At 37.1% G+C, this 13,600-nt stretch overlaps 1 protein-coding gene across 2 annotated transcripts in view; it reads left to right on the top strand.

Moving 5' to 3' along the window:
* Positions 1-13,600, top strand: part of scube3 (signal peptide, CUB domain, EGF-like 3) — a 112,436-nt gene that overhangs the window by 80,348 nt on the left and 18,488 nt on the right. Inside the window, exons 7-9 of one of the 2 annotated variants that reach the window (XM_028019056.1) lie at positions 1,783-1,830; positions 7,947-8,063; positions 9,837-9,959. In XM_028019056.1, coding sequence (XP_027874857.1) covers positions 1,783-1,830; positions 7,947-8,063; positions 9,837-9,959 — 288 coding nt within the window. The remainder of the gene's footprint in view (positions 1-1,782; positions 1,831-7,946; positions 8,064-9,836; positions 9,960-13,600) is intronic. The other variant, XM_028019064.1, reaches the window with a different exon arrangement.

Raw genomic sequence — 13,600 nt, 5'->3', positions numbered from 1 at the left:
GAGTTGTGACCAGGGAGAGGCTGAATCCAATTTCTTGAAAAAATATCAGGTCATTCTGTTGTATCTATGTCGTCTCCTGTTGGTATAAACGAAGATTAAAGATACTTGATGCAGAAGAAATAGTTTTTTTATTATTATTATTCATGCAGTTCATCAGAAATTTCACTTAAGTTTTTTTTTTTTTTTTTTTTTTCATTTTAACTAAATCAATCTCTGCAAGAGTTGGCACCTGTGTTGGGGCTATTTGGCAGATAATGGATGTGGGGAAAAACACATTCTCACACTTTAAATGAGGTAATGTCATTTTGACTCAACCTGATGATGTAGATGATGTGAAGTAGAGGCTTTTAATATTAGGAATATTATTATTCTCCATAAACGCAGTTGAACAAGCCTTGATGTAGTTCAAGGAAAGGAGAAAACTGTTCACAGCTGCACAAGCGATGAAACTTAACTACTTAACTTTGGTTCTGGTTACAAAGCTTGAAGACAACTTGATGATTTATGTTTTTATCATATACAGGAAAAAAAATCCAAATGAGCTAAGAAAATCCAGGCAGCCATCTACAGACTTTAGACTAAGCTATTAAATTCACAGCTGATGATAAAAATAGATTATTACATTGTGGTTAGAAAATATAAAATTTTGCCACATAATGGTTGCAGAAATCACATACAGTGTCTTAGAAAATGTTCATAAACTCATTAACATAAACTCATTTTATTGTCATGTAACCATATACTTAGAATTTAGTGGGATTCTATTTGAGAGACCAACACAAGTTGTGCATAATGTGTGAAGTGGAGGAAAGATTACATTATGTTTTGATTATTTATTTTTTTTCCAAATTCAAATCTTTACGGCTTGATTTGCACTTATCCTCTGGGTCCACACTTTGTAAAAGTGAATCCTGCTACATTTGCAGCAACAAGTCTTTTAGGGTGTTTACACATCTAGAGATTTAAATTTTCGCACATTTGTCTTTGCAAAATAGATTGAACTTAGTGGGTCTGGTTGGAAATATATCTATATAAGTATAGAAAACTACAGCCTATATCCAAATTCTTTCACCTTAAAATTATACCATCTGCTGCATTGGTAGATCACATAAAATCCAAATAAAATATAAATCTAATTTTGTTATTGGAATGTGGCAAATTGTGAAAAAGGTCAGGGGTATGTAGAGTTTCTTAAGACGCTGTATGGGAACGTCCCGTTTAATGTTTATTGATATTAATTCAGCCACAAAATCTCTAAGAAAATACAGTACAGACCAAATGTTTGGACACACCTTTCTAATTCAATGGGTTTCCTTTATTTTCATGACTATAAGGCAAGAAATCCCACTTATTAACCTGACAGGGCACACCTATGAAGTGAAAACCATTTCAGGTGACTACCTCTTGAAGCTCATCAAGAAAATGCAGTGTGTGTGCAAAGCAGTAATCACAGCAAAAGGTTGCTACTTTGAAGAAACTAGAATATAAGGGGTATTTTCAGTTGTTTTACACTTTTTTGTTTAGTGCATATTTCCACATGTGTTATTCATAGTTTTGATGCCTTCAGTGTGAATCTACAACGTCAATAGTCATGAAAATAAAGGAAACTCATTGAATTAAAAGGTGTGTCCAAACTTTTGGTCTGTACTGTAGGTTATTATACATCTACAAAACTGCTAATTAGAACAAGGAGGATATATTGTTACCTCACCTTTACATTGTCCCGTTCAAGTGCACACCAAACTAAAGTGTGTGTGTGCATGTGTGTGTGTGTGCATGCAGGGGAGAGGAGTGTCCAGTCCCAGGCAGCCCCACAGCTGTTCCCTAATGGTAAATATGTGTTTATCTGGCTCCCCTCTCTCTCTGGGGGTCTGTGGGTGTGGGGAATAGAGCAGTCTAACTGAGCAGACACTGCTGAAGCCCCTCCCCTCAGGACAATGTTGTTGAGGGATGGGGGGGGCATCATCCTTCTGACCTTTGACCTCTGGCTCCCCCCACCAGCTTTCTTTTCCTCCTGTGAATGCCCTCTCAGTAACAGCCACTGCCTGTGTTAAACCACACCTTTTCCAAACACAGCTGCAAACAGGGAGCCTGTGACCTGCTACGGAGAAGTTATATAACAGAGATGTTTCAGATGTGCTGCGTTTCATACCGACACACAGGGAGGCACACACCTATCGCCTTCAAGTCACTCTCACACCGACACATTTTCTCAGTCAGCCCCAAATGTCAATATATATGCATATACTGTATATGCTGATGTCTTTTTATTGTTCTGGGCCACAGAAATCAAAATGGGGTAATACTGTAGTTTTTATGTTATAACTCATGCTGGGACCAAATGTCAGATTTATGTCAACATACATTTGTTGACTAAAGTTCTTACATTTAAGTAAATGTTACAGTTTTCTTTCTAAAAATCTACCTAAATATACTTCTTTCTACCCTACAGTTTTCTTCAGTTTTGGGTTTTTTGTGACACCTTGTCATAAAAAATGTATTGGATTAGATAATCTGAGGGTAGAATCCTAATACAGATTTGATTAAGGTAAAAAAGCTATCTGCTTGAGATTAGTTCAGTTTCACCATCCACAGCCACAGCTGATTGCTGCTACACCTGTAGAATCAAGAAATCACTTAAATAGAACCTGTCAGAAAACATGAAGTCTGTTAAAAGGCTTCTGAAAGTCATACCCAACGCTTTGATTTAAAAGATATCCTGTGGATTGGAGAGACAAAAGTGAAACTTATTTCAGAAAGTGTGCGTCTCGTTGCATACAGTGACAAGGTCGTCTTCATCATTTCAGTGGAAGCACAAACATGGTGTTGATGATGTGATGGTCCAGGACTGCTTTGCTGCATCAGGGCTTGGATGGCTGCCATAACTGATGGAACAGCGATTACTTCTCTCTTCCCAAAAATTCTGAAAGATAATGTCTGGGCAGCAATTTGTGACATAAAGGTCAAGAAACCTGTGTTATGCATCAGGACAAAGCTTCAAAGCGCACTAGCAAGTGGAAAGTTTTGGATTGGCAATTAAGGAGCAAATCCTTTTTCATAGCACTGTGGATTTTAATAATGCCACAAATGCTTCTGGACTCTGTGATTATAAGCTGGCGTTTCATTCATTTGGTCCGTTTTAATTTTCTGTTCCTACTTGCTTTCTGTTTTGTTTTCTATTTTTTACTGTTAAAAAAAAGGAATGTGGCTTCATATGCCACATTTGTACAAACATTCATAACTGACCATGTACCAAAATGGACAGTTTTGTACATTTACCAAAATGGATTATGTATTTATCATGCTTTGGGTTAAAAGCAAAAATACTAACACTTTAATTTTAAGGTTTTTAGTGTTTTGTAATGATCGGGAGGTATTTGGAGTTTACTTGTTTTTTCATCAGCTTTTTTATTTTCCCACTTGGTTTTTGTTTAATAAATACTGCTATGGTGGAACCTGACTGCACATTGAACTTTTACCTTCAGTTTCTTAAATCAAAAGTCGTAGCTCACCACTGCACTAACGGATGAGTTGTTTGTGGGTGCATTAGCATATAAAGCGAATAAGATTACCAGAAGTCCAAAACAATCAGATTAACTGTGCTGTTTTTACGAGTCAGACCAAAGACTTCTGCTTTATTTGTGTTTTGATATGACTGATGTGAGTGAAATTAGGCTTGCAGCATTTCAAACACTCCGCCGTGGTGTTCCTAAACTCCATCATCATGGCCTATTAGCTGCAGTGAGAAAGCCAATAATGTGTCCATGGTTTAGATTTACTTTTTGCAAAAGATAAATCACAGAACTGAGTGAGCCTCCTCTTTTTATATGCATGTAATATCATGTCCAAAACTCCGGAACATAATCCTTTTGAGGAGTTTCATCTTTCGCTGTGTGGCCAAAAGTGATTTCCTTCACTGAGAGCACTGAAATGTGATTATATCAGCTGAGTAGTTCAACCCACTTTTCAGGATGGGATGCATTTTCATTGAAATAGCAAAGACAGCAGAAACATTAAGTCATAAATCTGTGAAGATGTATCAAACCCTTATATATCAAAGAGATTTACGATTTAATGATAGTATGTAAGAAACTTGGAGAGTAGGTTTGCTCTCAGAGGAGAACCCCATTCAGAGGAAGAACAGAGAGTACATGAGGGGATTAAGGTACCATTTGTTGCAACTGTATCTACATGAACTCTTACTTCCACACATCCTACAGTACAACCGTCTGACCTATTTCAGTATTTGGTGTCCTAGTTTCTGTGCCTTTTCTCAGAAACGAAACATAGGGAGACGTGTTTTGCGTGCATCTCAAACAGGCTCGACTTCTGATCGTCTGTGTACCAAAAGCCCCAGATCTATCTGTAGCCCATTCTTCCATGTTTTGTTTGTCTGGTTTGTCTGTCTGTGTTTTCAAGGGGGTTCAAATCAAGGAAGTAGTTACATAACCACGAAAAAGTATTCATACACCTTTAACTTTTTCACATTTTTCCTCATTACAACCAGAAAGTCGAATGCTGAATGTATTTTATTGGGATTTTATGCAATAGTAGACATAACTGTAAAGTGGAAGCAAAGGTTTTTTATTTTATTTATTTTTACACACATTTGTAGTTACATTTCTTTTTTTTTTACTCTGTCACTCAGTAAAATTTAATGTAACCTTCACAAGTCACCTAACTATTAAAAAGAGTGCACCTACGTCTAGTTTAATCTCAGTAGAAATCCAGCTGTTCGCCAAAGGTCTTGGAGGTTTTAGAAAATATGTAACAAATTGCAGAGAGCTGAGGAAAACAGCAGACAGGCCCATCCAACGCAGAACTGTTCGTTCAGTCCTCTGAAAATGGAAAAAGTGTGGCACAATTACAAACCCACTTTGACGAAGCCATTCACGCCAACAGACAGGCCAATGTAGAGCGTATTAATTAACTTTAAAATGTCACAGTTGGAATGCTATTCCCAGGCTGTTCCCATTTTTTTTCCAGGAGTTCCCAATCTGCGATACAATCTGTGGATGTAGCTGGAGATTATTGTGGCGAAAAGAAGACCTTCCAATCTGGTAGACTTGAATAAATCACAAGTGGAAAAAATTGGTCAGCAATCATAGGAAATTATTGACTAGTGTAGTGGTGTGTTGATCTATTGTAAAATCCTCATTTATAAGATGTATGTCTTATAGTAGTAATATGACAAAATGTGAAAAGCTTCAAGTGGGATGAATACATTAGACTGTTATCTTAGAAGTCCAAACTTACTAAACTTATTGTAGTTGCAGGCTTGACTTATGGGGGAAAAAACCTCCAGGGTTTTCTGAAAACAGCATCTTCTGCACCCAGGCCATCCATCCCAAGCAAGACTCTGATTTTAGCCTTTTTGAGGATTTTTTGAGGATGACAAGATGCTTGTCATCATCTCTGATGCAAGTCAAGAGTTACTGTAGCTAGAAATCATGTGGTTTCTATGAGATTATGATCACTGACTTAGCAGCGTCTCATATATTACTGTGGATCAGCTTCAGACCAAACACTTTATTGGATAATATTTGCAAAAGTCTCTTACTGTAATTGCGCGTCCCAGCCCTGTAGATGCGCCGATGTGGCTGGTGTGCTTCCAGAATACACAAAGAAACGCCAGACCGTTTGTCTGTCTCCTGCCTTTACAGAATCATAATGTTAGAAATGTTTCTTCACTCTTATAACACATGGTCATTACAATTTGATGAGACAGCTGTCTGACTGAGCATTTTGAAAGCGTGTCCCAACCCTGTCTTATTGTCTAGTCTCTGCAATTATTGAATCCACAGCACTATGCTCTAACGTCTGTCGAAAGACTGGGATTTCAAACACCATCATGAGATTTCTTCCCCCTGCATAAACCAGTCAGAGCAAATCTGTGTCTTGATTGTTTGTCTTGATGAAAACACTTGCGAAGTTTAAATGAGAAATGTGTCTCCGTGGCAGACGGAATAAATGAAAACCTCTATCAAAAAAGACATCACTTCAGGGTGGAGCAACTCATTCCGGGGCAAAACTGTTGATTTTTGAACTCATCAACCAAACACACCCATCCTGATCCACATAGAGCAGCTCCTTCAGAAGCTACTCCTCCCAGATTCATCAACACAGGTTGCCATGGCAACAACACTAACAACCGACCCAAAAAGAAGCATTCCAAGTGGACGTCCCTTTCTCACAGCAAAGCAGAAGTATCATAAAAAGCCTCGACGTTAATTAATGTAAGCATATTGTCATGCGTGAGGTAGTTTTTTACACAATTTGTAATGACAGAAAAGAGAATCAGAGTATTACATTTTGATAGAATCAGAAATAGTTTAGCCCATGTAATACTTTTCTCCATTTCTGTATCAAGTCCGAAATATCTTCAAATTGTCAAACACAAATAATTCAGTTTAAAGACACAACCTGGAGACAGTTTACGCTACAAACAGGTCCAGTTCACACCAGTTGTACGGAATCCAGCTTGGTCCAAATTCAGTTCATATCAATTTACTTCATTGTAATACAATCCAATTATATAATCAGATTCTGGATCTAGTTACCTACAGTCCCATTCATTTTTAATTATATTGCAACTAATTCTAATATATTTGGCTATGTTTTACCAATTGGTAAGAAGTAAGCTTGATTGCATCAAGTCATTGACTTTGCAGCGATCCCTAACACATGGTGGCAGAGAAAAGAAAAAAGCTTTTTTTAAGACTTCCGTCAGAACCAGGCCAATTGGCTGTGAACAGCTCAGGAATAAGAGAAAAGGGAAGCAAAGAACACAGGAGCACTGGAATACAAGTACTTTTTATCTAAAAAACAAAAAATTCACAGAGATTATTACTAGAGTATCTCTGTTGATAGCTACATTTCAGTGATAAATGGCTGAACGCTGAAGCTTTTAACAAGTAGTAATGGTCTTTGGGGAAGAAAAGCAATAGGTCAGTGGATTCAAAACAGGTCAGAAATCAGAATTATAAGGAAAATAGTCAAAACAGTCTAGATCAGAATATATCATGCTGCCTGACTTACTGGAGACCTAGTTATCATGTTTGTGTGAATATTTAATTGATTTAATTGTGCATTAGTCTATCTGCTGCAATAAAACCAACCCTATGATTCATCTGGTGCTCTTCTAATGATGAGTAATATGTTCTAGCTTTTGTAGCTTTATAGAGGATTTGTAGACGGCTTAATTTCTCCAACTTACTAGAGGTCTGCTCCAAATAAAACCAGAAGCAAGCCTCTTTTTATGATCACCTTGTTTTTCGGGGGCTGCATGGTCCACTTACTCTATGACGTTCTATGTTGTGCAACCTATAAAACTTTTTCTTGCTTGGTTGTGGATGCTGAACTTATGATCAGGGCACAAATCCAATCACATGGTCTGTATTTTACCAGTGCTTAATTTCTAGCAATTACTTCTACTATTGATTTAAGCTTGTACCAGAGTGGATTCGCCGTTTATGTTCACTTTAAAAATTGGTTGGGCAATGAGTAGTTGGTCCTCATATCCTTATCATTTATTCAGACAAAATAGACACATGTACATACAAATAAACATATTTAGTCCTCTCATAAACAGCTATGAGACAATGACACATGTGTCAGCTATGACACAATTTAGCTGTGTTTGCTAGCTATATTTCCCAGTCACTACTTTTCCCCACACCTCCTTAAATTTCTTTTCTAATATTCTGCTTCATCTGCTGTATTGGAGTCTGCTCCGAGTATTTCTTTTTCTTTTCTCTCTCTGCTTCAAAACATTTAATTAGTTTGCTGTTCTTATCACCCCCTCCTGTTGACAATATTAACACTGTTGATGATAGCGTGGCTCCTAATTTTCGCTGTAATACCAGTACACAAGCATGCTGTTTGAATAAGTAGGTCAGGACAACAAATTACTTTGTATTTTCATCTGCCTGCTTGGTTCCTTGCAGAGACCTGTGCCGTGAACAACGGCGGCTGCGACAGCACATGTCACGACTCGGTGACAGGAGTTCGCTGCAGCTGCCCTGTCGGCTTCACTCTACAGCCAGACCGCAAGACCTGCAAAGGTAAATCGCTCATCAACCGCACATCAGGGCGGCGTTCACGCTGCACCTGTCCTGCTGTCATGAAATTAATTTCCTGTATGTCCTGTTGCCACGCAGAATAGTCCTCATCTCTCCTTCTGGAGTTTTATATTAATAAAAACTCATCAAGATGTTTTCTGCTTGCAGTTATGGTTGTAAATATTTTTACTGAAATCTTACATTACTTTCTGCTACTGAGAAGATTTTTTTTTTTGAGACACCAGCATCCATACTCACCTTAACCTTTCAGACGCTTTGCATAGGTCTACTCTGCATGATATCTTCGATCGTATTCAACTCAGACTCTATGACTATATTGCTGAGAAAAGCAAAACGATAGCAGCAAACATTCTGTGATAAGGCCAGACTGAGTCACTTGAATCTCAATCAACCTCTCGAGAGTTCATTTCAAAAATCTTTTTGTGTAGAGCAAACTTCTTTTATTCTCAATTTTAAACTTAAATTTTATTGCAAAAAGTTTAGTTTTTTCTCTCCACCACAAATGTGCTAAGCTACCTCCGGGGACTTTTTTTTTTCCATGCCTGGTTCGGTCCTGGAGTGAGAAACCACCCACATATACAACAGAGCAAAAGTGGATTATTCCTCCATTCGGAAGAGGGACATAGGTGACTTAACACTGGTGCAGAAACATAATCTGGTTCAGGGAAATACAGCTGCTTGACCCGCAGGTTCTCTTGTCCTGCTCTGTCACGACGGTTCTGGTACAAAAAAAAAAAAGGTTGCAGGGACTCTGAATTCATCGTTCTCTTTTTTTCCTTGTTAAAAATGTCCACCAAGTTAATGCTAAAACTTAAAACTTTCTTTACACAGAAACATCCAATAAAAATTAGGCCTACATAATAAACCATTTTATGATTAACTATAAGTATTATCTTTGCTTATATGAAACTAGCTGTATTGGAGAAAAAAATAGAATCCTCTTGCTTCTGAAACATTTCTTCAGTTGTCAAACTATTGGTAATGAGTTTTTTTTTTAAAGATGATGATTCAGATTATTTATGTTCTCTTATTTAGTTTATTCAAGCTTATTAACTACAAATATGATCCTATGTCTAATAAGCCGTCGGCAAATTTTCTTCAGAAAAATCTAAGGAAACTCGTAAAACAAAGACATGATTGTTCCCAGAAGAGCAAACTTAGATGTCTGCCTGCTTTGTTTGACTTGTAAGGTAAGATGAACACTGATAAAATCACAATGACTCGTATTAGTTTGGTTTGGGGGGAAACAAGAGGAAAACAAACCCAGGTGGCATTGGCACAAGAAGACAGGCGCTTGCTTAAGGCGAGGCACTTGAAAAGGGGATAGAGATGAACGGAGCAAGCAGGAGATTGATTCATTAATGCCACTTCTTATGATGTTATTCTAACCAGATGATGAAGGATCCATTGAGAAAAAGACACTATATTTGTGACAAAGATTTAGAATTGATCTCTTTAAAACTTTCCAAAGTAGATAACAGTGAAAAGCCAGGATGAACAGATGACACATCAATTATGTCTGTTGTACCATATCTCCCCCACCCTTAATAATACCATGGAGCTGCTGTCTGTTTAAAAGCCACACAACACAGCCCACTAATGAACATTGCAAAACAAAAAGTAGATTACTTTCTGCTAAATCAGAACAGTAGTGTAGTGTTTAATTTACCGCTTCCTCTGCAGGTTTATCTCATCCTTTCAGTTGTGATGAGTGATTTGAATTACCCACTACTCATTTGTGTTTTTTATTTGCAGACATTGACGAGTGCCGTCTGAACAATGGGGGGTGTGATCACGTGTGCCGAAACACCGTGGGCAGCTTCGAGTGCAGCTGCAAGAAAGGCTACAAGTTGCTAACCAACGAGAGGACATGTCAAGGTTTGTAGCGTGTTTTTTTTTTTTCATTTCACGTTTTGTTTTCTAACTCCAAAATGTGCTTCACTGTGGATAAAAAAGCTGGTTAATAATCAGAAAAGGCATGGAACTGAGGAACAAAAGGATGATTACTCAAAAACAAACAGGGGTGTATTTATATATACCAGGTGTGGATTAGAAAACTAAAAACACAATTCAAACTTGTACAACAATTTCTGTTTTGTTTTGTGTTTTTATTTATGAAAGTTGAAGATTTGACTGGAATATAACTGAAGTTTTGGAATGGCATAAACCAAAGCTCAGACCAAATCTGTCAGATAATCTGAAGTAATCTGAAGTAGAAGGCTCCCTGTAGTCTGTTAGATTTTGAGAAATTTTGCAAGGCTGAAACTGAATCAAAGGTGGAATGATGAAGTATTAGTTTAAAGGTGTGCACAATATGCGGAGCTGTCATTGCACCTTTTTATTTCACTTTATTTATTTTTCCCTCCAAAAAAAATTATTTTCTAGGTGAATTATTGTGGGTAAAAATATTTTTAAAGGATTTAATAGTCTTAGTCTTATGTTTTAAGTCAGAAAAACCTGACTTTAAATCAGGTTTATTTCTATAGCCTCCCCCTATAGATTTATTTTATATTCATTGTTTTATTTCTTGTCTTATTTAGATTAGAGAAGATCCATTATAAATAAAAACCTTGAGCTATTTATAAGCATTTAAGTTTTACATCAAATAAGGTTTGCATCAATACATCTGTCTTTAAAAGGTCCAAATTAATTTAGCATTTTAGCTTGATGACTGTATGTAAAGCTTTTGATTAGAATATTTTTATAATTTTTTTGTAAATCCGTAGGATAACACTTCATTTTAGGGAACACAAATTAAACATAATTAGCAGCTATTAATTTGCACATCAGAGTCATAATGACTCTTCATTAGTCATCCTTAAGCAGTTTGTTAATTGCCTATTTGAAATTGACCCAATTCTACATGTAAAAAGGCCATAAATTAGGAATTTTCTCAAGACGTCATCTGATTATGGTCTGTTGTCTTTGTAAGTACTTATAAAGAGATGGTACAAGGAGGATAACACCTCTTTTTGTTTTCTTATTTAACAAAGAAACAAGTTTCAAGTGTCTCACAGTATTTCTTTTGAGACATTCTCTATCGTCTCAGGTATGGAAGAAATTTTTTATATAGACGTCCAGACAGCTTTTGGTTTTACATTTAAGCTGCTATGTAGTTACTGGTAATATTCAGTGGAAAATAAAAAGAGGAAATTGTTTTCACATTGCAGCTCTCCAGACTTTAATAAAGTAGACATTTTGACATTTCCTGACTTTTTTCTTTTTGAGATTAAAGGGGAAGCAGGCTAGTGCTTCCAAAGCAACCCATTTCTTTCAGGGTGCAGCTCATCACTTGGTTGCATAAGCAATGTGCTCAAAAATGACTTTACAATGTGTCAAGAAGACTCAGTATTTGAAAGCTACGTCAATGAATAAATATCAAACTAACAATGAATTGGCGACCTCACTACAGAATGGAAACTTGCTTTCACTCCTTTGTTAAGGAGTTCATTGATTGTTCTCTGGTATCAGCTGTTGTAGTTTGGTGTTTTGTTGAATAATAAAACTCTTTTTTAGATGTTATGAAGTGAGACAAAGTTATTATCCTCGTAATAAAGCCTTTTATAAGTTGCATGTTGAATAGAAGTTAAGATCAGAGTTCACAGAGAACAGCTACTTTGCTCAATATTACCAGAGAATCACAGGTATGATCTTTCTATTCTAATCACTGCATAGAATTTTTAAATTATCATCTTTTACAATATATTGTTATGATTACTAATACTGTTGTAATTGTTAATCAGAACCTGAGTATGCTGTTACACCTGAATTTTGCCTCTGTGGGAGAAAAGACTATTTATTATACTGTGTGCATGGAATTTCATCAATGTGCATGGAATTCACATAAACAAGTTATTTCCCTAAAATAAGGTTTTATTAATAGCAATAAAAATGGATAGCTTCTCCCTTGATGCTATAAAATGAATTTTAGTATATTCTTTTGCCTGCAGAGATACCAAAGTGAGCCTTCCTGACTTGTTTTTTGACTTTTGATTGTAGTCATTGCTCAGCAGAAAACTGGTCATCTAACTGGAGGAAAAATGGTTTGTCATGACTGGGTAAAGTTTTGCCATGGCTTGGGTCCAGTTCGAAAAGCTCCACTAAGTCTTGGATGGATCCAGTCACTAGAAAACCTTGTGTTAAAAAGAAACAGGCAGACTTGAAACGTGGGGCAGATCTTGGCTTCTCTCCATGTGGAAAAACAGATGACTTTTTTTCCCCCTTTCCCTCTCATTGATGTGGTCAATCAATACTCAGCCTGGTTTGCATCAGTGTCAGGCAGTGGGTTTACAGCTGGTGCTCTTAATCACACCACTCTTTATACACCAGTTTAACATCTCATGTGGTCAGTAAAAAAAAGAGAAAAAAAAGAAAGAAGCTCACATTTGGGGCAAATGCCTTTCTGTCATTATTTGGTGCCAAGCAATGTAAAGTTTATTTAGCCACAATAACACAGATAAGTGAGAAAATGTGGCCCTTTCTTGGTAGGAATGTAAATCACAGCTTGTTTTTAGTGGCACGGTGCCATAAAGGAGTCATCGGTGCGCTGTTGTGCACGGGGTCAGTGTTGGAACACTGTTGTCCTTGTTTGCTCCTGTGTGTTTTGTCTGGAGACAGGGGTTGTGATAAAGCTCACCTTGTGTTGAGTGAGGTGCTGCCAGCTTCACACACACACTCCACAGTGCTGAGTCACCTGTCAGCCTCTTAACCTTTCTTCTCATTCCAATCATGTTTTCTCTCTTCTTGGATTGATGGAAAGAAAAAAGGGTGCAGTCTTTCCCGGTGAAGATTACATTTTATTCATATTGGTTCTGCCCTGATTAATGCAGCTACCACAGGAATCTGTGGTGTCAGGATATTATTAAATAACTGGCATATTGAAAAAACTGGCTCATTAGAATGTAAACAGTAGTTTCTCAGTGTGGGGTAAGCTTGAAAAGCATTGCAACTACACAAAGTTCTGTAAGTTGCACATAGTTTAATTACATTTTCTTGAGTCATCTGTCACCATGTTTTATGTAAGATAAACTTTTTTAAGCTTTACTTCATGTTTAATGTTGTTTTCTCATCAAAAACATACCTGGAGTGTTGCTTTGATTCTTTCATGCATGTTGGAGAAATCTTTGAATTCCCTGTGGCAACCAGGGAATTCATGGCAACCATTTGGGTTTGTAAAACGCTCGAGGGGACGAAGCTCCACATTCCACACACAGGTCGTCTTCTGAGCAGCAGTTTCCAAATCGAGCTTCTGCATTGCAGTTCAGTGCTCCCCTTCCCCACGACTCACCCACTCAGCTCCTTCAGACTAGCCAGCAGCAATTAGTAAACACCTGGTGGAACTGTGCATCTCATTACATGAACTATTTCTCTTTGTCCAGTTCTTCAACAAACATTTGTAGCCACTTAATAGAGGAATGATGATGTGATGAGGTGCTGACAGAACAGAAACTTAAAGAGACAGAGCCCTAATTTCAATGTGTTAAATTGTGAAATTTATTTTAAGTCATGTTTAATTTATA

This window comes from Xiphophorus couchianus, chromosome 1 (genome assembly GCF_001444195.1).
Source record: "Xiphophorus couchianus chromosome 1, X_couchianus-1.0, whole genome shotgun sequence".
NCBI classification, from domain to species: Eukaryota; Metazoa; Chordata; class Actinopteri; order Cyprinodontiformes; family Poeciliidae; genus Xiphophorus; species Xiphophorus couchianus.
The sequence above is the reverse complement of the archived record's forward strand: the minus strand, read 5'-3'. Positions and strand labels throughout refer to the sequence as shown.